Source organism: Leptonychotes weddellii, chromosome 8 (genome assembly GCF_054177405.1).
Source record: "Leptonychotes weddellii isolate Sample4059 chromosome 8, ASM5417740v2, whole genome shotgun sequence".
In the NCBI taxonomy this organism is placed as follows: Eukaryota; Metazoa; Chordata; class Mammalia; order Carnivora; family Phocidae; genus Leptonychotes; species Leptonychotes weddellii.
This window is the reverse complement of record NC_138376.1, coordinates 121619469-121644858: the sequence shown is the minus strand read 5'-3', so window position 1 is coordinate 121644858 and position 25390 is coordinate 121619469. Positions and strand designations below refer to the sequence as shown.

Sequence of the window (25390 nt, the reverse complement as noted above, 5' to 3'; positions counted from 1 at the left end):
AGAGATGAGGAGAAGGAAAGCACCATGAAGTAGCAGGAGTTGCCACCAAATGCTTGTTCAGAAAAAAGCCTAACTTGAAAATTGATGTGAAAACCATCCAAAAAAAAAAAAATGACATGTAGTAATCAATATTTAAAAACTCGTGACAGAACACCACTTCTCCACAAATCGGATGTCGTGGGGCTCACGGAGATGCTTTCGCATACCTTCCACCTTGCATCGGGGTCATCTGTCCATGAGGGGTGGAGGCTGGGGTCGGGGGCTTCAGGTCACCTGGGACCTCTGCCATCGAGTTACTGCCAGTTGACTGGGGGGTCTGTGGACCTTGCAAGGATCCTGAGTTAGCTGACGGTAGTAGTACCAAAAGAAAAGAAGGAAAAAACGAGAGGTTATCAAGTAAGCTCATCCTTCCTACTTATCAAAAAAAAAAAAGGACAACATGACACCATCTTATTAGAAACAGTGACAATATCCCTTACTGGTAACGATGTAGTAAAATTAGTTGCTCTTATATTGTTTATTGTGAAAATTAGTAATTTTTTTTTTTTTTTTTTTAGTAATCTACTTGGCAACATACTTCATTTGTGAGCCATAAAACATATTTATACCTCTTGACTGGGTGATTGCTTTCCTGGGTATTTATCTCAAGAAAATAATCTAATATAAAAGAAGGCTTTAAGCAGAAAAATGTTTATTTCAGTGTTGTTTATAATGGAGATAATCTAAATGTCTGAGAGTAAGGAAAAATTTGGTATACCGATTTGATGGACTATTGTGCTATTTTAGGGAAAAAATTAGAAAAATTAGTACCAGATCTTAGGCAATGAGAAATGTTTAAGTCGAAACGCAATGATACAAATTAGTAATGAGCCTTATGTCACTTCAATGCCTCCTCAATGTCTGGACGTGTCTATGCTATGTCATTAATAAAGCCATTTTTAGAGCTATGGAATCAGATTTGTTATTACAAAACCGAAGTCATGCTCTTTGGAGTTCTTTAATGTCATTATCAGAGTCCTGAGATTTGGCTTTAACTATAATTACGCTATAATAACAGCTCAGAATTGAGCAGATCTTTTTTTTTTTTTTTAAACATTTTATTTATTTATTTGACAGAGAGAGACACAGCGAGAGAGGGAACACAAGCAGGGGGAGTGGGAGAGGGAGAAGCACGCTTCCCGTGGGGCAGGGAGCCTGATGCAGGGCTCGATCCCAGGATCCTGGGATCACGACCTGAGCCGAAGGCAGACGCTTAACGACTGAGCCACCCAGGCACCCCGAGCAGATCTTTTCAAAACTTAAACTCATCTCATTGGAAAACATAATATTTTAAGGGTTCCTGCTTTATCAGCAACCTTTGCATATTAGGTGCCCAATAGACATTGCCTTCACTTGTTAATTAAACGAATACTTATTGAATAAATAACATACTTTCTATATGGCTTACTATATTGTTTTTTCTACTCCTGAATGCACCAGTGGCCCAAACTGACAAAAAAGACAAAAATTCCTGCTCTCATGCAGTTTACAATAAATGCTTTCAGAACCGTCATGAATGGCAGAATCACTGGCTGCCTGGAAGTGACAATACTGTATATGCTATTATCTGGAGTCCCTTTCCTAGGAGGTGTCCAAGACTCACTACAATTACCATCAGCCACATCTAACTGTCGAGGAAATGGGGTTCAACAAATCACCGAAGATTACAGAGCGTGCTGGGAGGGAGTCTGAGATGGAAATGAGTCTAGCACTTCCACTCAGAAAGCCTCAGCAGAACAGGAGGTCTCTGGTGAGATCAGGCCCCCGGGCCTGGCCTGCTTGGGAGTGAGTCCTGAGCATGGGCCACCAGGGCTGTATAAGGTGTCCCCTGAGTTCCCCGGGACCACAGTGACTCAGGGCAGCTCTGGGAGGTGCAGGGAAGACTGACTTGAAAAGTAGAAATCTTTTTAATGTAGCTATGGCAAAAGAAAAGCTTAGTAATGCATTGCTTATAAATCATATTTTGGTGAAACCCTGGAAATACATATTAAATAAGTAGGCTGTAATAAAAGAAAAAAGTGGCGTCTTTTGTAACTGTGTAAGGATAATCCTACAGCTGTGTCTGCCCCAGAGAGTTGGCAGGAGAAATAACATGCTTCCCAAATCACAGACCACACTCCACACGGCAGGCCGTACGGCTTCCCTGGAAACATGGTTCACAGGCTGTGATTTCAGAATGACCCTTATTTACAAGTATTCACATTTACAGCTAATAAAAAAAAAAAAAAAAAGAAAAATTCTTCCCTCTGCCAGTGTTTTTTCCTTTCCTTTCAGGGAAAAAAAAAAAATGAACCCAACCTCTTGAAGCTCCATTAATAGATGAGGCTGGCGCACGCTGTAGGATCTCCCTACCTTTTGCCAGAAGCTACAAATGTATACTCGAAAGTAAACAATGGAAAGGTTATTGAAGGTTAAGTACATTCACACACTTCAGACTGTACAGCCAGACTCCTAGCTGGGAAGATAATTTACACAGCACGAACCTGGTGCCCTAATTCTGGCTGGGGTTGCGGGAAGGAGGAAAGGGAGAAGGAAGGATAGCTGATATGTCCCAGTCTACGGTGACTAGAGGTCACCCAGAGGGCACCTTTGTTTATAACCTGAACCCCTTTCTCATTTATCTTCCACTGAGGATTCCCTAGTTGGCTCCATGACAGGTTTTGTGACATCACCTGTCAGCTAATAATAGAAATGCAGTCAGCCACCTGCCAGCAAAGATGGATGGGTTTTTGGTTACAGATTTACTAATTGAATGTGGAGCTCCCTTGCCCCCCACCCCCACCCCAGCCCCACCCCCCACCGCCCCCCAGCTTCCAGGCGGCCCAGGCCACTCGGGGAGGCGATTCCTGCAGCTGTTCATTAGAACTCCACAAAGTTATGCAGGCTTATTATAATGAGATCCCCATGGCACCTCCCAGAGGCAGCCGTACCCCAGGTCTTGCCCATGTTTCGTTCGGGAACTTTCTCTCATGGACTTGCTCGAGTCCCTACAAGACCGTAGCCCAGAGCTCCGGCGAGGGGCACCACCCAGCCAGCGACCGGTGACGATCGTGGCGCCCCCAAGGGCTCAGGGGTTCTACTGCCCAGAGGCTGGCGAAATGACGTTCAGCACACGCCAGCCACGCCAAATCAAAACCAGAGCACGGACGGATGAGTCACAAGGCTGATATGGCCAAGGGATCCGGGATTTAGGCTGCCTCAGAGTGGCCGTTTCAAAAGCCGTCCAGCACGTTTCCTAGGAGTCTTTTCGTTTAGTTTGCCTGGATGGGCTGCTAAGAAATACACCATAATTGCCTTCTGATGGGGAAAACGGACTTCTAAGAACACAGAGTTTGGCTGAAAATTCGTTTTTAAAAATTTTGTAGTGTAGGAGACCCCAACAGGGCAAACGGTTCAGAATAATTTTTTTTTTTCCTCCTTGGACAATAAATATATTTCATTTTCCTTAATGCTAGTTCTGGAGAAGCCTGGTTTTGGTTACGGAGCTGTTGTTCCTCACTACCCCACTGACCAGTCTGCGTGTCCTTCTGTCCGGCTGAGCAGGGCGTCTTGAGCAGCGCGGAGAACAGAGAAGCAAGCCCACCAGCCCCGTGTGCTCGGCGTGAGGCCGCCTGGGCCGTGCCCTGACCGGGAGGCTCGCTACAGGACGCCCTCCCTTCCCTGCCTCCAGTTCCCCCAGACTTCGGACCGTGTGGACCACTGAGAAGAATGTATTGTCAGAAGTGCATCTGCAACCCAAGCTCTTTTGTGCAGTTAAAACGATAATGTTGCCATAAAAATGGTAGTTTAAAAAAGGGGAAAAAGGGAAGAGCTGACTGTTGAGAGAACAGGCCCTACACTTTCTGAAGGGTTTGTGCCTCAGCGGGATTGCTTGTACTGAAGCTGATGCTCGCTGGGAGAGCTATTCTCCATACAGAAGTGCAGCCCATTCAGTGACATGGGTTTTTCCTGGCAAATAAAATATACCTTTACATCTTTGCAGACCTCGCCACTTTGGTCCCTACACCCCACTGAGTTTTTATTTTGGAAAAATAGTTTCAGGGCTGTTCAGAGGCAGCTTGTTTTACTCTGTGAACTGAATGTAATGTTGTGAGACTTTTAAAATTAGATTTCCCAGTTTTTAAGGTATACCGTGACTGCAAAGGCTTCGGATGCTTAAGGGTGGGGTGAGGTAGGATTTCTAATTGTGTTTAGAACTGACAGGTCTAAATATATACCTCGGTGCATCCCCTACAAGTGCATCTCGGCCCTCCGAAGTATTTAGGCGAGACCTCTTGATTAGGGACCGCAGACACTCGCGTTGCCCTCCAGAAAGGAGCTGGAGGAAACAAGGAGAAAACAGCTCTCTTTGCCTCACAGACACCTCCTTCTATGCGCAGAAGGCGTCCCTGTGACAAGGCCGTTTCACATACAGGCAGAGGAAGACAGTAGGTCCAGGCATAATGCTCGAGCCGGAGGCCACTCACAGGCAATGAGATTTGGGGCCAGTTACTTGGATTTTATGTGTTAGTTTTCTCATGGCCTGCGCGATTTTGAGACAGTATGTGCGTCACAGGGCTGATATAACGATTAAATGGTAGAGCACTTAGGAAGGTGCCTGGCACACTCTAAGTGTCTACGAAATGCCAGCCTTGGGTCCCAGAACAACCCTGTGTGACGGGAAGTGGCAGGAATGGTCAGTCCCGTCTTGCACGTAGGACCGTGGCTAAGTGCTGACCATCACTTGGGATGGGAAGGGGCTGGGAAGGGGCCAGGCGAGAAAACAGCTGGATTTCACTTGAGTGAGGTCACCACCCAGAACTGGGGATGATGCAGACTTCTTCCTCTCTAAGAATACTGTATTTACCAAAATATAATGATCCAGGAATCTGCAACGCTAACGGGTAGAGCATAGGTTAGTGGGAGAGCTGACAGCGTGGCAGGGTCTCCAACGGCTGAGTGGAGAGACTGGAGAGAAGGCAGGTCTCATTAGTTTGGTTTCGCTGAGAATGCAGGTGAACCGCATTATTCCCAGGTAGGGTTCCTAAGACTCCTGACCTCTAGGTCAGAGCTGACTGACTGCTGGGTCTCAGAACCAGGGCTGCGTGGACCTTTCCCACGCCAGGTTCGCTGGATTCCCTACAAGCGAGGACTTGCTGGGCAGGGGACATTGAGAACTGCGTCCAGATTTCATTTTGCTGACCCACAGCTCAGAGTGTCCCCGACAGAAGCAGAAGTGGTAGGAGCTGGTGGCTACACTGCAGGGTGGCGTCTTCTGGGAGCACTAAAGTGTTTGCACAGGTTACTGGGGAGTTAGACGGAGTGTTTTGAAATACCTGCAGAAGGAATAGAGGCATAGAGCTCAGAATTCCAGTCTCTCTCAACCAAGGAAGGTAAAGCAGAAGAATGGTGCCTTTGCAATGTAGGCCCGGACTGTATCCTCTCTTCCCTTAAGCACTGCCAACGGGGGGTCCGATACAAAACACCCCTTGTCCTCAAAGATCCCGCGTTCTGTCTGCTTTCCTAGGCAGCGGCCTTCTCAGGACCCCCGAGGGGCTGCAGGGACTCGTGGTGTCCAGCTGCGGGTGGCCCCTGCCTTTCCCCGACAACTGCAGTACCCGCACTTACCAGGAGAGGGCGGCTGGAGCTTGGGTTGCTTCTTGGTTTCCGCCGTGCTGAAGACTTCCGGCGGGGGCTCCTCCCCGCGCTCTATCTTGCACTCAAAGGCGAACAGGTACTGAATATACTGCTTTTTCAGGGAGCTCGCTGCGCTGCTTGAAGTGCCAACATTTAGGTTGGTTGCCAGCTCACGCCACTTCTTGTTTTTATTGACCTAGCAAAAAAAAAAAAAAAAAAAAAAGGCAGGATCATTGGTTTGCAGCAAAGTGGCTTGTTTAAAGCCAGGAGACAAAAAAAGCACTTAATGTCTTGATTTACTTTTTTTTTTTTATTTGCCTCTCTTAACTAATGCTCATTACTCCCACTCAGTAGTGCACAGACAGCATTTACAGTTATAAAACCATTACGGGACCTGCTGATAGCTACATAAAAAGCACTGCTCGTTGAGATTCTTCTGCCTGGTGCACCTTCTAATGCCTCACACTCTTCCAGGCCGCTGTGGCTCTGAGCCAGCCCTCTTCTCTGGGCAAACGTACGCTCCCGCTGCCCCCCATCCCACCTCTCATCTTAACAACAACAACAACAACAAAAGGCATCTGAAAACAAATTTAAAAAGCAGTAACATAACTGTTTTGCAATGTAAGTGTTTGAGACTTGATATGGAAAACAGTGTTCCCTTCCAACAGCCACAGGCTCCCAGAAAGTCGAGCCTGTAATTCTAGCCGCATTCCTCCTCTCAGGCGGCATTCCTAGGGTGTTGGGCAGAGGTGATACTGGGGGCAGCCCGCACCAGCCATCAGCCCTGGCGGCTCTGCCAGGACACCAGCTGGCCACGTGGCAGGCCCAGTGAGCTGGTGAAGGCGCAGGGCACGGGGGACTGCACGGGGGACGACACGGGGTTCCCACACACACTCAGGCTGCAGAGAAGGCAGCGCAAAGTGAGGAGGAAAAAAAAGGGAGAGAAAGCCTGAAATGCTACAAAAGGCTGTGGGGCATTAACTTTTGATTCCCACTTGGGCCAGAGTTATCTAAGGATGAATGCCTGAAGGAAACATGCAGACCCGCAAATACTTGGGGACTATTTTGCCTTTAGGTATGTATGCCTTGTGCTAAGTAGCACAGTAAGGGTTAAGGGAACAGTGGGTTTTTTTTTTAATGAAATGTTCCATTTTTGGATTCAAACTTTCTCACAAAGCTCTTTATGTCCATTTACTTAGTACTAAATGGTGCATGATAAACAAAGCTCAGGTTGCTCGCGAAATGCCCAATTCCACTTTTGGCACTTAATGCCAGGCTGCAACGAATGAGCAGGCGTGCGGGTGGCTTTAGAAGGGCTGGGCTGGCTGTTGCCTGGACACCCTGAAAAGCCAGGCTTTGCACTGATCTCTATGTGACTGCAAGTACCTGCCCCGACCGCATCTGAGGGCCACCAGCCAGATATCGAGATGGGGTATGAGCGACAATGTGGCCAAGTGGCTCACCGCTGTGCATCACAGCTATGATCAAACCTCCCTTGTTAGCTAGGCCAGCAACGAGCCTTACTTGCAGACCCAACACGGTAACCCACACCGCTGACAGAGTCTAAGTAAGGTGTCCAGACACTCTCTATACTTGTTTGAGGGTGATAGTGTCCCGAGGATTCTAAAATTCTATGCCAGGGGGTTAGGTGCAAAGGGGAAAGGTTGGGGGGGTCTAGGTGCAGGGGAGAGGTGTGCATCTTGAGCTCTCCCTCCACTGACCAACTCTCACTCACTTGGTCTGCACTGTATGACTTACCATCCGTTTCCGCAAAGCCTGGAATCAAGCCCTGTTTCAGTTGTACACCGCGGGTCTCCGGTGGGATGAGGCACCCCAGGGAAGGCTGAGAACAAAGGCCTCTCCTGCATACCCCAGAGCTGCACAGCACTGAGACCAGGCGGGCCCTCGGTGACACTTGTGGATGAGGTGACTCACTCTTGGACCCGTGGTACCTGGCCGGAGCGCAGGGGGTTCACACTGTGCCCTAGACCCCCTGGGCCCAGAGCAGCTCCTCTCACTGATCTGGGTGGGAGCCCAGGTACTGGCAGGTTTTTAAAGCTCCCCAAGTCATTCTAATGAGAGCTGCCGGTGGATGGGAAGAGCGCACGTCTCAGAATGAGCAGGCCGGGCCCGCGCCTACCCTGTGTGCCCTGGGCCACATGATCGTACCTCATTCCGGGACAGCTTCCTCCTCTCTTGAGGGCTGATGCCTCCTGCATTTTAAGGGTATTCAGAAAGACAAAGCCAGAACAAAGGTAAAGCACAGTGCCCAGCACGCAGTGGGCACGTATCCGGGGACACCCTTTTCCCTGTTCCTCTTGCAGGACCCGTGCTTGGAACTAGACACCATGCTGCAAGCGGCGCCAGGACCCTGGTGAGGACAGTGTGGCCCCCTGGGCACTGACTCTGAGAGGGCAGGCGCTGCTGAGCCCTGAAGATGAGTGCCCTCTGAGATTTGGCGCCGCCCCTGCTGCATCAGTTGCTCCAGACAGAGGGAAAGAGTGAACTGGATTTAGAACTGATTGAGACGATTAATTTGGTCATTTGCAGAACATTTCTGGAGTATTTCCTATGGCATCTTGGCAGAGCCCACAGAATTCTACAGCGGTCAGGGAACCTAAAGAAAAATCTAGCCCAACCGTCTCACTTCACAGACGAGAATGGAGGTCCATATAAATGACCTGCCGAGGTCACCCTGCGAGTTGGTGGCAGGACCAGGGTCCCAAGCCCTAGTGCTCTCCCCTGCAGCACACAGACACGGAGCCCACAGGCTTAGGTTTTTCTTTATGGGGGGTAAAAAAAAAAAAGTTTGAGTCTGCACATTCCAAGAAGCCCGCAGGGAGAGCTTATGTGCAGGGTCTCCGCGTGGACTCACTCAGGTATTCTCACCTGTGCCAAACCTCCAATCTCCTTGACGCAGACGTAGAGCCGGAACAGGTCCAAGGGCTTCTTGCCCACGGCGGGCAGACTCGAGACAGGCGAGCCCCTCTCTTCCATGAAGGTAAGGTATCTGTCGACCCACAGCTTTCTCTCTGGCTCATTCCCCAACTCATACACCTTTGTGATCTTTTCCCCAGTGGTGGTGGATGAGCTGGACTTCTAGTGCCCAGAAGGAGCGTTTGGAGGTGGGGTAGGGGCGGGCAGAGGGAAAAGGGAAGAAGGTGAGAAGAAAGTAATGAGCTACCAAATACAAGAAGAGAAGAAATTTAAAAACTACTGCTATCACACAACAATTAGGAATGAAGGCTACTAGTTCAGGCACAAACTATACATTTTCTTAATTAAGACTTTACTTTGACTTTAAATAAAGGGCCCAAACTCCCTTTTACATACTTAAAGAACAAAAACAAAAAAAACCTAAAAACCTTTTTTTACTTGATATAAGCGTTGAATCCCAGAAGGCATAATTCCAATGACACCTCACGTCATTTTTAACAATAAAAGGGTGCTCGCTCATAGAATAATCACAGTGAATTTAAAATTTCACATGTATGTAATATTATAGAGCCCCCAAAACTATATGGCCTCTTACTTCTTGTCAAAATAAGAATGGCTAATGTGTGTCCTCATTAAAATGCTACAGCATATGGAGGAAAGCAGGTATGGGACTTGCTGGAAAATGTAAGGTAGGTCCCAAATCCCAGGGACCAGTGGTGTGGGCTCTATGCTCATTGGCAAGCTTTATAGACTAGTGGCCAGCTAAAGTTTTGGCATTTGCTCATGATGACTAGCTTTCCCTACTTAAGATTTCTTGAATTTCTCTACCAAGGCAAGGGGCTCCTAGAGAATTATTTAAACAGATTTCTTAGGCAACCATGCTTTAATCACAAACACATGTGCTATTTCATACTCCCTGAACATCTATGGATAAAAATATACATTTACTTTTACACACATGGGTTTATGGGCTCATGTGGTTTATACTGATGCTCTAATTCTTGTCTTTGTTTTTCTAATTATAGCTGATACTAAAATGTCAAAAGTTACTGTTTCTGCATAACCAAAGCCCACCTTCCGGGTTACATGATCTGGAAAGGTAATACTTCTGGGCCTAAACAGCTCAAATGTCTATCTTTCCTTTCTTTTATGTCTCTATATTTGTAACAGTGATTTGTGTACTTGTGCTCTTTGCAACTCCAGGGTTATTGTGAAAAATTACTTCTAAATTCGCAATGAAGATTTCCTTGGAATAAGAATTGACTGCATTTCCTCATGTGTATTTACCAGTTATCATTTGCAATTGGATAGCCATTGTTTTAGATGGGAGTTTTTCTTAACTCTTTTCCATTACATTTAGCTTAACAATTTTAAACACATAGCTGAAATTTTGGGGGTTAAATAACATGACTGCCATTGAAGTCTGATATTACTTTATTTAGCAAAGGATCCCCAATAAAAGTAGGACCTCAGAAAGGATGCCTGAGAACGAAACTAACAAAGCTGGCGAGTGGCAGTTTCTCCCCCACTTAACGTGTATTTCTCCTGAGCTACTCCTGCTGAAATTTTAAGCCTTCAGACTTAGAATTATTGAGGCATAAAATCTTTACATTAAATACAAAAAAAAAAGGGTGATACAAATTGATGTAAATAAAAAATTTACACTGATGCCAAGGCTAAACAGTAAGTCACTTAAACATTTTACTTTAGATTAGAGCATATTCGTATATATATAGCGATATGTCCATATACATACTCAGAAAATGGAACACACTGTATATCCAAATGATAAGTTCTTAAACTTTCTCTTCCATATTCTTGTACCCAAGGAATATCTGACTAGGAAAAGAAACTGTCCGACTGCATTTTATACCACATTCCAGAAGCTTTGTCATCACTAATGGGGTAGTTATTACAAAGAGGTTTCTAAATGCTAGTTTAAAAATATTTTTTTCCTTTTGGGGAGCAGTAAAAAATGGGTCCAATGTTTTTTGAAAAATTAGAAATAGAACAGGAGGAAAAAAGCATTATCACCTAAAATCAATAATAATAATAAAAAAAAAACCCCACCAACCTCTCTCTTGCATTTCATTTCTGAAAAATTGAGAAGTAAAAGTTTGACATTCAATTCAGGGTAAGAGAAATAAAAGCAGTCATTTCGATTTAAAATTACTTTGAGTGTCTCTACCAAAATTCTGAATGGAAGATCCACCTGCCATTTCTGGCCTGGTCCTCTCCAAGGCCAAACTGGGGAAGGCTTCTGGGAGGATAGTTAATCGGGACCCGAGCAGAGAGACTACGCAGATGTTTGTTCCCATTTATGAAATGAGTGTATCCCATAACCTGAGATGGGCCTAAAATAACAGTATACTTAGTTTAGCTATATATATTTTCACTTTTCTTGCCATCCTTTGTTAAATGAACTTGAGTTTAATTAACTTCTGCACACCTCAATTTGTTCTCATAAAGTTAGAAAACCGTAATGAAAATAATGTTTTTTTTAATTGAATTGTCTTGTTTTGCATAGCATCGTTTTTAGATCTTCAAAAAAGACTTAAGGATTTTTATGGCACCATAATGTAGGAAAATGCATCTCTATGGAAAGAAAGTGGTCAGGCCTGAGGTGACGTGTTAGGTCCCAGAAGAGGCCTCCCAGGCACCCGAGCCTCCTTCATCTAAATCACTTGTCGCCCACTTTGTCGTCTGTGGCCCCTGGTTACACAGCTTATAAAAAGTGTATGCTTGGGCGCCTGGGTGGCTCAGTCGGTTAAGCGACTGCCTTCGGCTCAGGTCATGATCCTGGAGTCCCGGGATCGAGTCCCGCATCGGGCTCCCTGCTCGGCGGGGAGTCTGCTTCTCCCTCTGACCCTCCTCCCTCTCGTGCTCTCTGTCTCTCATGCTCTCTCTCACAAATAAAAAAAAAAAAAAAAGTGTATGCTTTGCATGGGATTACTGGTCTGTCCTACGTCTTCCCGACTACATTTTAAGTTCCACGAGGCAGGGGCTGAGCTGATTCTGAATCACCGTGAGCACACTGGAGGTAGCTGCTATTGGATCTGTTCTGTGAACGGGTACTCAGACGGACAAAGAAGGTCTGAGAAGTCTGGCACCCTCCAAGGAAGAATGCGCAGCTGAATAAAATATCCTATAAACAGGATTTCAGTGATCAAGGTGCTAAGGAGACACTGACGCAATCTAACGAGACTGAAAACAGAAGGGATCATCATGCCTATGGCTGGCCCTTGCCACCTCCACTCCCAGCCTCAAGGTCTGTTTCCTAGCCAGTTATCAAAGTCAGTATGTGGGTGTCTGAACAGAGAAGAAGGACGTTAAGGAAACAAAAGTGTTAGGAAATAAAGGGTACATACTTTATCGCTGATTGGGCTCAACACATACCTTCTTCGGTTCACAGACATTGGCTTTGATGTAACCTTTGGGGAGGTGCCATCATACAGTCTACCCACCGACCTCAGGCCAACAAGCCAGCCCCACAGAAAGATGGGATGACCCTTCCAGGTCTCTGGGACCACCTCACACTGCTTCAGCACTGTAGAAACTGTATCCTAGCGCCCTAAAGTGTCATGGACCCAAGAAAAGGGAAGGGAGATCGCTAAAGACTGTAGCAGGACATTACAGCGCCACAAATGTTTTCCTTGCGTGTAGTTTAATTAAGTCTGTAAGTACAGTTTTCCTCAAATCTTTCAGGCAGATTTACATTTCAGCAGTCTTTACCATATGCCTGGTAATATGTGTATGTGCAAATGTTTATTTTTATTTTAGAACGTTCCATAACAAAACAATGTTGGTCCATAGCACACTGTCAAAGCATGGAACATCTTTATCATGTAGTCCATTTCAGGCCTGCTGTGAGACAGGTTTTAGCAGAGACACTGGGAAGAGCAATCTGAAGTACAAACTGAAGTGGTGTCTCAGAAAGGACAGTTAAATATTCCTAAACTGTCCATGTCAGCAGTGATTTGACAGCAGAGATGCTCTCGGGTCCTTCCTTCCCAACGCTTTTGGTATCCTTCCTAAATTAGCATCTCATCCAAGGCAGGGGCCACGTTCTGAATGCAAAGCTCCTCCTGTCCTTCTCTACCGCTGGAGTCAGAAGTTTGCTTGTAAATTCTTTTCCTTTTAAGATTTTACTTATTTATTTTAGAGAGAGAGCGCACAAGCACGAATGGGGGGAGAGGCAGAGGGAGAGGGACAAGCAGACTCTGAGCTGAGCGTGGAGCCCGGGGCGGGGCTCGATCCCACGACCCTGAGATCATGCCCTGAGCCGAAACCAAGGGTTGGACGCTTAAGCAACTGCGCCACCCAGGTGCCCCATAAATTCTTAAACATAAAATGGTTATGGTACAGGAAGAGATAATGTATGTTGAAATATTTAGAAAAAAGGAAAAAGTAATATACAGTTTTAAGCATAATTGTTTTATAATCAGAAAATGAAGTCTACAATTCATTTTACTTTTTTCTTACACTTAAGTGGAAAGTGGGCTTTTTTTTTTTTTGGATAGAAGTTTCTTTCCTACAGGACTCATTGTATGGAGATAACCTATTAGTTAAGTTAAAATATCATAAATATCTCACTCAATCTTTATAAATCCAGAGTTGGCAATGTGGAATTTTTATTTTTTTATTTTTTAGTTAATTTATTTTTTTAAACACGTAATATCATCTATTAGTAGTCTTTGTTTTTCATAACTTACTATTCTTAATTATTACCTTAAGGTTTTAAAGATTATTATTTTCAACCTCTGAAATTTTTCCCTCTGAGCCAACATACAAATGTTTTTGAAAAGTTATAATTTGAGTTCCACCTGTTAACTTGACAGTAGGCCGATTCAAAAATGCTTTTCTTATGATTAAGACAAAACAAAACACAACACCGGGGTAGATTATGGGGAAAACCCCCATAACGCTGGCTGCCTTCTGAGACTCAAAGCCAATAACACAAGGACATCAAAATGCAGGCTTTGCACTCCCCCTTCCTGTTAGTTCTGCTTAACCCGCCCTAGAGCATTTTTCATTTCATCTTGGTTGTTGCAAAAGCGAAACATGTCTACAGAGAAGGTAACAGCGAATATCGCCCTTTCTTCCTCTGAAAAGGAAAATGCTGGTTATGCTAGAGCTCCACATGAATTTTACAAACATTTACTGGAACCACCAACCCTTCAAACCTTCAGCTCTATCTTGTTTAAACCAGTGAATGGATAATTAATAGCAGCCTCCTTTTGGGGTTTTGACTAGATTGCCAGATTCTGCACATAGAGTCTTCTTCCCTCCAACTTGCTTTTCCTGAGCTGTACTCTTCAATACATCGTCTTACAAAAATTAGCATGTTAATTAAGCCTTCTTGGCAAGTAATTGCATGTTAAGGTTTTTTTTTTATTTTAAACAGATCTTTTGATTCCCTATATGAATGTAAAATAAAAGTTACTACAGTGCCATTCTTACTCTTTTTTTTTTTTTTTTTTTAATGGCACAGAATTAATTTCTTCAGTAGGAAAATAAAGGCCAAGCTCTATGGACAGAAGAACATTAAGGCTAAAAAAAAAAAAATTCCCTTACAGGCACATCACCATTTTTGTTTTTTACATATCATATGGAAATCAACACTTAATTTCAAGATGATCAGCAATCTTGTGCAGGAGGTAATTTTTCTATCTCGACTGATTCTAATGTAGGTACATATTATTAATCCAAAAGTAGCATTCCAAATATTCACATGTGCTGACATTCCTACACCTTTTCTGTTAATTTCTGACAGGTGGATTGAAACAAAGCAGGGCTGATATTACGCTAACCCATGCCCAGAGTGTAATATCTGTATTTTCAGGTAGGCAGTTTTGAAATAAGATGTTTCAGATACAACAGCCCATGAAAGATTTAGGGCAAAGGCCAAATTTGTCATTTACTCTGTGGCTGCTATTAGTTCCCATGTAAATGGAGAAGTAACTCGTTTTGAAGATCTTCTGTAAGTGCACAACGGATCAGACATTTAAACAAAGTCACTGCATGAAGGAGTTTGGACCCAGTAACACAATCACATGCTTCGTACAGAGATGCTTCTTTATAATAGCCGTTTTATTACCAGAAATCAACTTCTATGATTTACACAACGTTACTCATTTCGTTACTAGTATAATTATCAAGAAAACCCTTTCATGGATAAATTATGAAGAAAAAGTCTTATAAAACAAATAAATAAGCAAGCATTAAAGTAGAATTAATTAATTATCAAAAAACCCCAAAAACCGAAAAAAAAAAAAAAACACAAAAAAACCAGAGCCACTTACAGGGCTTGATGGAGTCTTTGGCCAGCCTGGGCTGCTAATGCTATCGCTTTCATCTCCATGAAATGAGGAGATGCTAGCAGAGCTGGGGGACATTGGGGAAGGGACTGGCAGGTTGCCGGGGGTTGGGGGCTGAGAAATACCCTGAGAGCTGTAGCTATCCTGTGGTAGAGGAATAAAAAAAAAAAAAAAATGACAAAGGTAGGGCAAACTTTATTTAAAATAACAAAAAGCACATCCAGTTTAACAGACTAATTTTTATATATAATGGATATATATAAAGACATGGACAAACAAACACACGAAAACACACACATATAAAGGTATTAAAACAACATTCTTAATTAGTATAATTTGGTAAGTTTGCTGGATGCTGGATAAGGCTACTATGCCACCATGCTTACTTCAAGCTTACATGGAACGCTAAGCATGGGTTACCCCTTATGAAAGAAAGAAAGGAAAAAAAAAGCTGTTCACCTTATTTATCAAATAAGGCAGGAAAGCAAAATATTAAGTATGTTGTTGTTGCTGAGGCGGCCAAAACAGGAAGCTATAAACTGAAGGCAGAGAAAATGGCTGCAAGTATCAAAACCAGGCAAGACCCCTTCCTTGTCCCCACCCCCAAAGCATCTCTCTTCGGTGGGTCTTGTCCCTCCGCCCCTCACCCACCACCATGAGTTCAATGCCGTAAGAACTAGTAACTTTCAGATCCACACCATGGAGGGGGTGGGGAAAGAGAGGAGAACTACAAACGTGGTGCACGAGATGGACGCATGCAGAAGAGAAGAAACCAAATGGAAACAAAAGTGGAGGCTGACACCAGTGACTAGAACACCATGGCAGCTGCAGGAAGGCAGATCCCACACCGCGTGCAGAGGAGAAAGGAAGTACCTTCGACTTGCTCTCAGGCTGCGGAGTGCCTTCTTCTTTACCGTCGGCTTTGAGAGGTATGGGCAATTTGGATTCCCCGGGAGACATCATATCTGCAAGACCCATAGATGCTAATCGAAAACAGGAGAAAGAGTTTAGGATTATACATGTGATGCATCGGGCTGTGTTCCCGCTAACACAAGTTACTGAGTGACCCATGGGGCACTTGAATTTCCCTTGAAGGAAGAGAAGAAAAGAGAAATTGTAACTGAGGGCACACCAGTTTTCTGGAAATCTAAATAGCACGACATTCTGCCAGTCCTTTTTTAACTTAAAAAAAACAAAACAAAACACAATCATTTACTCAACACCCAAACCACTGAAAGGCAACTCATATCAATATTATTTTTTCAAAATTACTATAGCTTCACTAGAGTAGGTGACCGGTGGAAGTTAAGTCCAATGTTTCAACTGCTCATCCGGAGTGAAAGGAAATACTGGGTGTGTGTATTTTTTACATGGTGACTGGAGGATTTCATGCCTTCTTAATTTCCCAAATTTATAGAATCTACAGTTTGCAAAATCACTTGACATTTTATATTGCTTCATTTGAAAGTCTTATCTATCGCATGTGGCCTAGTCCGCAGTAATGGAAAACAGTCGGAACGAATGACTTCAAACACAATAATCAAAAGTAATTTTTGAAGGACAGGATTTCTAATTATTTTGCAATGCGGCTGGTTTCCTTTCAGTCTGGGGCTCTGTGCACATTTATCAATCCCCAGCAGCGGCTCAAATGCCCAGGTCAGATACCCACACCCGCTCAAGAGTCAACTCAACGCTCGGATTCCCAGAAAAACTCATTTTCTATCTCAAGGCTCAGAAATTCAATCAAGTTCACTTAGGATTTAGAAGGAAAGGTTCACCAAAGAACAACTGATTTATACCCATTTATTATGACTATGAATAGATATTTTGGGGTTGAAAAGGAGGGCTTGGATTTCTTTTTAAAGGAAGAACAAGGCTACAGTAGGGAATCAGTGTAGATATCCAGGGAATAACAGCTGAATTTCTACAGAACCCCACTGTGAAAACCATCTGCACAACACTGGGCTGGGAGCGGGACACCAAACAGATGTGTGAGGAGGGAGGGAAGCAGAAGAGAGCAGAGAACGGAGGGAATTAAGAGCCTTGTCAATGAGCGAAAGCCAGGAAACATTCCTATCTCAACATAAAATAAACCTGAGGTTTTATGCACAGGACCCGTTCTACATTCTGCAAACAAAAGTGCTGGTTCAACCGAGGCGGTGCGCATGTTGCATAATGTGCCAAAAAAAAAAAAAAAAAGAAAAAGAAAAAAAAAAGCAGCAGCTTTAAAAAAGGCTCCACAGATTGCCCACTACAAAATGATTATTGCACATATTCATGTATTACTATGTTTTAGAAAATAATTAGTTTTAATTACAGCAGTGAGGGAGTGAGCAGGGCTCTGGCGAATTAGCTGGCACGCTTGGTGGTGCTAATTTGCTAATATCGTTAGCATCACGGCAGGTTGAGACCAGAGGTCCTGCCAAAAACGCCGACCCCGCCGCGTGCCCAGGAGTCCGGCGGCACGCTCACTGACACCCGGGGAAGCGCCGGTCTGCACGTGCTCACTGGCGAGCGGTTCTGAGCCCGTCTGCAGCCAGCCAGCCCTTGAAGTCATCACCACGCACACAAATCATAATTGGGATGTTTTTTCCCTTTCTTTCTTTTTTTTTCCCCCCCAAATTACTTTCAATACTTAGACTTTAAGAACTGGAACAAAAAGCTTTTTCAAGTGATGCAGCTGCAAAGAAAAATCTATTGGGATCAGCTAAAAATGCTGTTATTTTGGTGAATGTGTGAAACCCCAGGAAAGCAGCTGAGAGAGACCGCCCCAGGACCGCCCCGCTCAGAGCGCTGGGCTGCTTTCGCGCAGTCTTCTCTCCCAGGATCAGTAAATCTGTACATTGAGAAACACCCTTTTTAGAAGAACAGAAGGGGGAAACAGAGCAGGACGAGCGGGGGAGGAGGAGCTTCTTTATGAAAGTCCCCACGTCCTTGCTAGTTACTCAGAGCTGTCACCTAGGAACGACGGCCACACAACCCCGAGAACGTGGCAAAGTCACGGACACGTGGCTTCTGCAAAGGCCTGCTTCTTCAAAGGTTATAATGAATAGTTCTGTTAGCATTTGGAACAAATTATGCCTGAATATTACTGTTGAGAGACAGAAAATACTAATATTCGTCTTCATACATTCACTGTGTTAACATACCCCAAAACAATTTTTAAGCATAAAGAAGTAGGCTAAGATGCATTATTATAATGAATGATAATAATTTATACTGATTTAAAAATCAGACTCAGATGAATTTACGCATATCTGTTGGTTTGAGATTCCCCAAATTTCTTCACTCTCTATTATATATTTTTAAATGGGCATTTAGGGTATGCAGATATAAAAATGGTCAAAAGTGGCAATGCTTTATGATTTTTGAGAGATAAATAAGGATAGGATTGAGAGTAATAGTTTTATTTAGTACTCCTGCCTTACACTGCAAATTTTATTTTACTAAATGGATCACAAGGTCTTTCCTTACTGTGGCTTTTACTATTCCTTTTGTTGAAATGCTTATTTTTGACTTCTTACCAGAATTCTCAATGAATCACTGCAAAGAGCTATAGGCCTCCCTGGACAATGACAGTCCAGGAGCACTATTTTTTTTTCTCCTTTCCCAGAAGAGAAAGACCACCACTGTGGTAAGGATGTGTTAAATCAAGGCCCTGTTCTTTCTCCTACTGACATCAGCAATCCAGTATCTAAAGTTCAGACATAAAAAGGGGCAGTAAAGAACTCGGGCCTGCAGAAAGTGCCGTGTGAGTACTGTAAATACATTTCAGGCGCTAGCCTCTGGCTTTACCCCTGAAATTTAAGAGTTAGAATGATTTCCTAAAGTAAGTGTGGGTCAAAGTCCTAAGGCAGCTACTCCACCCCAGATTTAATATCTTGAAAAGGAACATAAGAGCATATGGTGTGAGCAAAACTGAACTCAAACATTCACTCTTACTCGCTCAGCTTTCTTTACTTAGTCTCCCTATAAGGCGACAAAGTCACTCCCAGACGATGGAGAAATGGGACCAGAAACACACATACGGTTTGTTCTTTTCACGGTAAACAATACAGCATACGGCCAAAATCTTTTATTCCTTGTTTCTGAAAACACAGGAGGGCCTATCTATGTGTATACATCTGTAGATAGTCATGACTCTTTTTATATGTGGCACATACATCAAGAGCACCGTGAACATTAACACGTATGAAGGGTATGAGAGAAGGAAGCTCAGGAGAAACATTTCTCTCTCTTGGACCGGATCAGCAAGGCCTTGAAAGAACCTTCTGATACCTCTCTGTGCTGACATACCTCCACAGGGGCAGGGCAAGGGAGATGCACAACACCGTAATTTCCATCCACGCCCTCTCTCTCCGTTATAGGCACCCCAAGGAAACATGCAACCTGAGCAAACACAGTATGCTCGCTATGCTCTCCAGAAAGCCCCAGCCCCAGACCAAGTCCACAGCTACCAACTGACTTGGCAAAATCCCAGTATACCTTCTTCCCCCTTGAAGAGATATGGTTTTCATCATTTATTACACCTTTTATGTCTTTGGGGGAGGAGGGAGGACAGCAATTCACCTAAGATCATTAACTCCAAGCAAGCAACCAAACAAAATACCTAACGATCTTATAAACTGCTTAGACAACCAACCACTAGCAATGGTGCTAAACACCCAAAACTTCCGGGGCGCCTGGGTGGCTCAGTCGTTAAGCGTCTGCCTTCGGCTCAGGTCATGATCCCAGCGTCCTGGGATCGAGCCCCGCATCAGGCTCTCTGCTCGGCGGGAAGCCTGCTTCTCCCTCTCCCACTCCCCCTGCTTGTGTTCCCCCTTTCGCTGTGTTTCTCTCTGTCAAATAAATAAAATCTTTAAAAAAAAAAGACCCAAAACTTCCTTAGGGAAGGATCCTAAAGCCTCAAGACAGAAAACACCTATCCATCTGGTAGATTTATATGCTAGCCTTTTTTTTTTTTAATGGTGCTAGATCTTTTTTTTTTTCTTCAAGATCCTCTTCTTTTTTTATTTTATTATGTTATGTTAATCACCATACATTGTATCATTAGTTTTTGATGTAGTGTTCCATGATTCACTGTTTGCGTATAACACCCAGTGCTCCATTCAATACGTGCCCTCTTTTGTAAATTTTTTTTTAAATTCAAGACAGCAAATTATCTGGTAAATAGCTAATGCCACACAAAGCAGGCAGGGGTTCTGCCAGGAGACTGCTGAGCAAAATATCTCTAAATCGGTGGTTCTTAAGCTTAAGCATGCACTTATGAAAACTACCTGAGGAGTCTGTTAGGAACATCCTCAGAAATTCTGACTGGGGCCCAGAAATCTGTAGTTTTAACAAGCATTCCAGGTGACACGTGGTTCTCGATTTTTGAGAACACTGAAGGAAGCCGTCGATCCTGTGGTAGTGAGCTTGCCTTTTTTCCTCTGTAAGGGCTAATGGAGCTAGTACGCCCCATCCTGGTAGGACATCAATAGGACACTGCCTTTGGGATGGCGCTAGGTTGGCAGAAAGATCTGGAATCTGACAGGGCTCTTGTATAAGAGGAAGGCCTGACGACAGCAGTACATGGCTGATCATTTACTATCTGTAGGTTATCCGGATGGAAATGCCCTACATTTTGCAGAGTGGCTTCCCGTGAGGCAAACTTAGAACCACAGATGGTAGATATATTTTCTGGAATTTAGATGTCTTCTTTAAGATGATGGTTTATATAAAGACAAGTATATGACTAATGAATGTTATAAAAGGAAACACAAAGAAGTATAACATAGCTAATAACACGAGTATTATAAAAGGGGGTATTTAACAAGGCTATAAATGACTTATTATTTTGCCCATCGTGTTATGTCATGCTAATCTTTTAATGCAAATAATTTTTTTGAAAAAAGCTCCTTTAGAGGGAAAAAAAATCCCCCCCACTGCTTAGCACCCCACTTCCCCTGCATTTTAAAATGAAGAAATAGTTGTCACATTCATACTCACACTGACTCCATTTGAATAATTACTTGCTCACTGGAGCCTATAACAATTTGTCACTACACAGGAAGACACTTTTTGGCCCCGTACCCCGTCTATATCACAATTGTCTGAACTCCGCAAAGAGGATGCTGGAAGGCCAGCTGCACAAGCTGCTAACGGAGGTTCAGCAAATCCCACCCCCAGCCCTGGACATCATGGGTATTATCTTCACTTTCTCCAAAAGTGCCCTCACACAGAGACGATGCTTTGCCATTATCACTGGTAACTGATCTGCATGGGCCCAAACCAAGTAGACTGATGTGATGACGATCAAAGCCATTTCTGGCCCAACTCTAGAAAAAGTCAAGAGTACACCTTCAGACCAAAACTCGTCAGGAGCCACTCTATAACTTTATGGGTTCCTCTGTCATTCCCGTTTCCCTCGGAGACTGTAACACAGGGATAGCAGCTTGATGTGTGCCTGTCAATAGATACACAGTACATGCTAAATCATCAATATTCTTGGATGTGCTAGCTAGATGACTACTTTCTATCAGGTAGCATTTGACTTATAGAGCTGGAATAAAATCACCTAAATGTGCAGAGGAAAATTTGATAAACGTTTAAATTATCAAAAATTCAGTGTTTCAAAATACACAATGCAATAAAAAAAAAATCCTACTAGCCCATACAAAAGACTGTGAGGATAAACAGCCTTTCATTGAACAGGTTTCCTCTGTATGAAATAACGAAGAGCTGAATTATCTGAATAATAATAATAATAAAAAGAAACCCTCTCTGCGAATCTCCATTAAACTGGTTATTCCTTAGGAACACATAAATCTTCTTAGGCAGGGCATGTGGTGCCATCTCTTTGTGGTGGGTTATTTTTGTGGTTCTGGGGTCCAAAGGAAAAAGGGAAAAATGAGTATTGCTAACAGTAGGTGAATATTTATTGTGTAGTTTCAATGCTCTGAAGTAATTTTATTTCAGCAAGCCAGACAAAACACATAATGTCATAACCCAAATACCCTATTACCTGGAATAGTGCTGAGAAGGGGAGGGGAAGTTTCTGGGTAACAGACTGGTTAAGAGCTTTCCCCTTTCATCTCAAGTTTAAAAACACCCACGTCGCTGGGATTAATGACCAATATCAGGAAGGGCTATTCTATTTATTTGAAAACCTTCCATTTCGCCACTCTTTCTTCCTCTTCCACATATTTTTAAAGAGACGCAATCAGGGAATGGCACTGTTAAATTAGACCCTGGAAACCAGCAACTCAGAAGCTCAGAGAGGATGCAAGCCCAGCCTCTACCAACAGCTCCTGGGGTGGCCTTTCAAAGACGGACAGGTCAGAGGGGTGGCGAAAGGCAGAGGAGATGAGAAAAGGTACTAGGAGAGCGTCAAGCCTCTAACTCCATGGCGTTTCCCTAACACATGGTTAAACATCGCAGGACACACACAACTGCCACACGTGCTCTGCATTCACCAAAGGACAGCATCCTACCCGAGACAGGGCCCCCCCAACAGGGGCTGGAAGTTCAGGTCAGTTGCGACCCACAGCCTTTTCTCATCTAAAGAGCAGCGCCCCTCAACTGCCGGGTAGTGCGGGGCTTGAGGAGATGGCTCAGGGTCTAAGCAATCTGAAAACTCTTTGCACAGGTGTCGACATTTTGGTGTTTCCACAAACTGATACTCTTACTGCACCGATCAGATGGGATTCGGTAGGAATACAGTTGTTGACGTCACTAAGTGGGTTGGAAAAGTTACACACGAGGGAAAATCTAAAATAGTTCATTAAAAAAATAATATAGAATTTCTCACTACAGACAATCTGCAGACAGCACTTCTGAACAACTACTTCCGGGTATATATTTCAAGGTGAAAAAGTACTTCAATCACCTCCCCTGAAACATGAAGTGTTCATCTCCACCACTACTGAATGGCGCATCGATTTTGTCGGGGGATCTTCCAATACTTCGAATGGTGCCGAAAGAGAAAAAGAGCTTAGTGTATACATCTAGCAAGCAGTCCCCAGAGTCCCGTGGAATGTGCCCACACGTTACAAAAACACAGAGGGCATTCAAATCATTTACACAAAATATAATGTGAGCCTCACGTCTTGAAACAGTTACATGGATTGAACAGGTTTCCAGGCAGCAGAAAAGTGGAGTGTGTCCCCTTTTCACCCAATGATCCCAGTGCTTGGGTTGCTCACCGGTGCAGGCCAAAGGGGGGCAGAGGGGGAGGGGAGGGCAGCTCTCAGAGTGCGGAGCTGCCGTGGTTACCTGCTGAGCTGTTCACCATATTGGGCGTCATGCTGTAGGGGGGTGCCTGGGTGTTCATCAGCCCAGAGCTGTTGTTCACGGGCTGGCTGTAGGGAGAGCTGGAAGCCATAAGTCCACTCTGATTCATGCCCGGAAAAGTGCCTTGCCTGTAGGAAGAGAAAGCACATGCATACATATACTGGCCATGGACACGGCGGCACGTACGGGTGGCACGTTACCCGGGGAGCCATTTCTCATGATGCATCTATGCAAGGGGCGGGGCTCCTATTTTTCATGTTCGCTTAAAATAACTTATTTCCCGGAAAGAGAGGCTGAACTATTGCTAAGTAATTACTTAATCCACTGTGTAAAAATTCCAAATAATATAAATTCCACAAATAAATTATACATTTTGAATCATGTCAAGTGTTCCAGGTTATGATTTATACAGAGGAATATAAGCAAGAAAGGGGGAACTTGAAATAAGAACAGGAATTACAAAAGCAAGCAAAATTAATTTCTAATGTTTAAAAAGATCTGACTCTGTGAGCATTACTTAGTGTCCTCGTATCAAAAACCAGAAGTCAAGGAATGAAAATCAAATCGGCAGTGTGAGAATGTTATTTAAAATTTTTTTCTTTAATCTAAATGTTCTGATAGAATGAATATGGGAGAAAGCATTTCTAAAGCCCTTCAACCCTGTTATTTGGCATTCTGAAATTAGGTACTATTGCGAACACACCAATATCCCCATATTAACTTTACACAGTAAACACCAGACTTCCACTTCTTTTTGTAGGCTTTCCTGGGACAGGAAGGAAGGGAGCTGAGACTGGCTGACAGTATCCCTAAAAGGCCCTGGGGTCATCCCTCCCCGACTGTGATGCAGACCCATGAACTTAAATTTTCAGTGACTTAAGTTTTGCTAGTTTTTTATGTGTGCTCTGTGAAAGACAAACTTCTCACTGTTGCAAGGGGAGGAGGTTATTTCTTAATCTGAAAGGGACATGTGTGGCGCAAAGGCATTTCTCTAACAGCTGGAAATGAGACCGGGGAGGAGGAGGTTGAAACTGAGCAGTGCTTTCATTCTTGTGGGAGAATTACCAGGTAGAGCGAAAGATGAGGGCAATGTGGCAAAATCTGGGAGAGCCTCCACTGTTGTACTCAAGTGGCTCTTATGTAAATAGTATACCTTGAGAAAACTTTCCAAACTTTTGGCTACTAGTGTTTCCTCTTAGGAGTAAAACTAATAGGAAGAGAAAAAATCCACACTTGGCTTATCTGTTCCAAATGAATTATGATTACAAGCCATGCCCTCCGCCTCTATTAAGCAGTCATCTGATGACTTTTTATGCATAATGGTAAACTATTTTTAAAGAGATTCTTTAAAAGATTAACATAAGTCATTTTAAGAAAAAACCCATCAACTTTTTTCAAAGAAATGGAACAAATAATCCTAAAATATGTATGGAACCAGAAAAGACCCCGAATAGCCAGAGAAATGTTGAAAAAGAAAAGCAAAGCTGGCGGCATCACAATTCCGGACTTCAAGCTCTATTACAAAGCTGTCATCATCAAGACAGTATGGTACTGACACAAAAACAGACACATAGATCAGAATAGACACATAGATCAGGAACAGAATAGAGAGTCCAGAAATGGACCCTCAACTCTATGGTCAACTAATCTTCGACAAAGCAGGAAAGAATGTCCAATGGAAAAAAGACAGTCTCTTCAACAAACGGTGTTGGGAAAATTGGACAGCCACATGCAAAAGAATGAAACTGGACCATTTCCTTACACCACACACAAAAATAGACTCCAAATGGTTGAAAGACCTAAATGTGAGACAGGAATCCATCAGAATCCTAGAGGAGAACATAGGCAGCAACCTCTCCGACCTCAGCCGCAGTGACTTCTTCCTAGAAACATCGCCAAAGGCAAGGGAAGCAAGGGCAAAAATGAACTATTGGGACTTCATCAAGATAAAAAGCTTTTGCACAGCAAAGGAAACAGTCAACAAAACCAAAAGACAACCGAAAGAATGGGAGAAGATATTTGCAAATGACATATCAGATAAAGGGCTAGTATCCAAAATCTGTAAAGAACTTACCAAACCCAACACCCAAAGAACAAATGATCCAATCAAGAAATGGGCAGAAGACACGAACAGACATTTTTCCAAAGAAGACATCCAAATGGCCAACAGACACATGAAAAAGTGCTCAACATCGCTCGGCATCAGGGAA

The 25390-nt window shown here is 43.7% G+C and overlaps 1 protein-coding gene across 12 annotated transcripts in view; it reads right to left on the bottom strand.

Moving 5' to 3' along the window:
- Positions 1 to 25390, bottom strand: part of ARID1B (AT-rich interaction domain 1B) — a 425168-nt gene that overhangs the window by 19184 nt on the left and 380594 nt on the right. For 6 of the 12 annotated variants that reach the window (XM_081829188.1, XM_081829191.1, XM_081829196.1 and 3 more), the window contains 6 exons: positions 23163 to 23308; positions 15783 to 15892; positions 14895 to 15053; positions 8545 to 8754; positions 5647 to 5851; positions 207 to 345 (listed from right to left, as the gene is read on the bottom strand). In XM_081829188.1, coding sequence (XP_081685314.1) covers positions 207 to 345; positions 5647 to 5851; positions 8545 to 8754; positions 14895 to 15053; positions 15783 to 15892; positions 23163 to 23308 — 969 coding nt within the window. The remainder of the gene's footprint in view (positions 1 to 206; positions 346 to 5646; positions 5852 to 8544; positions 8755 to 14894; positions 15054 to 15782; positions 15893 to 23162; positions 23309 to 25390) is intronic. The other 6 variants (XM_081829193.1, XM_081829197.1, XM_081829198.1 and 3 more) reach the window with 3 other exon arrangements.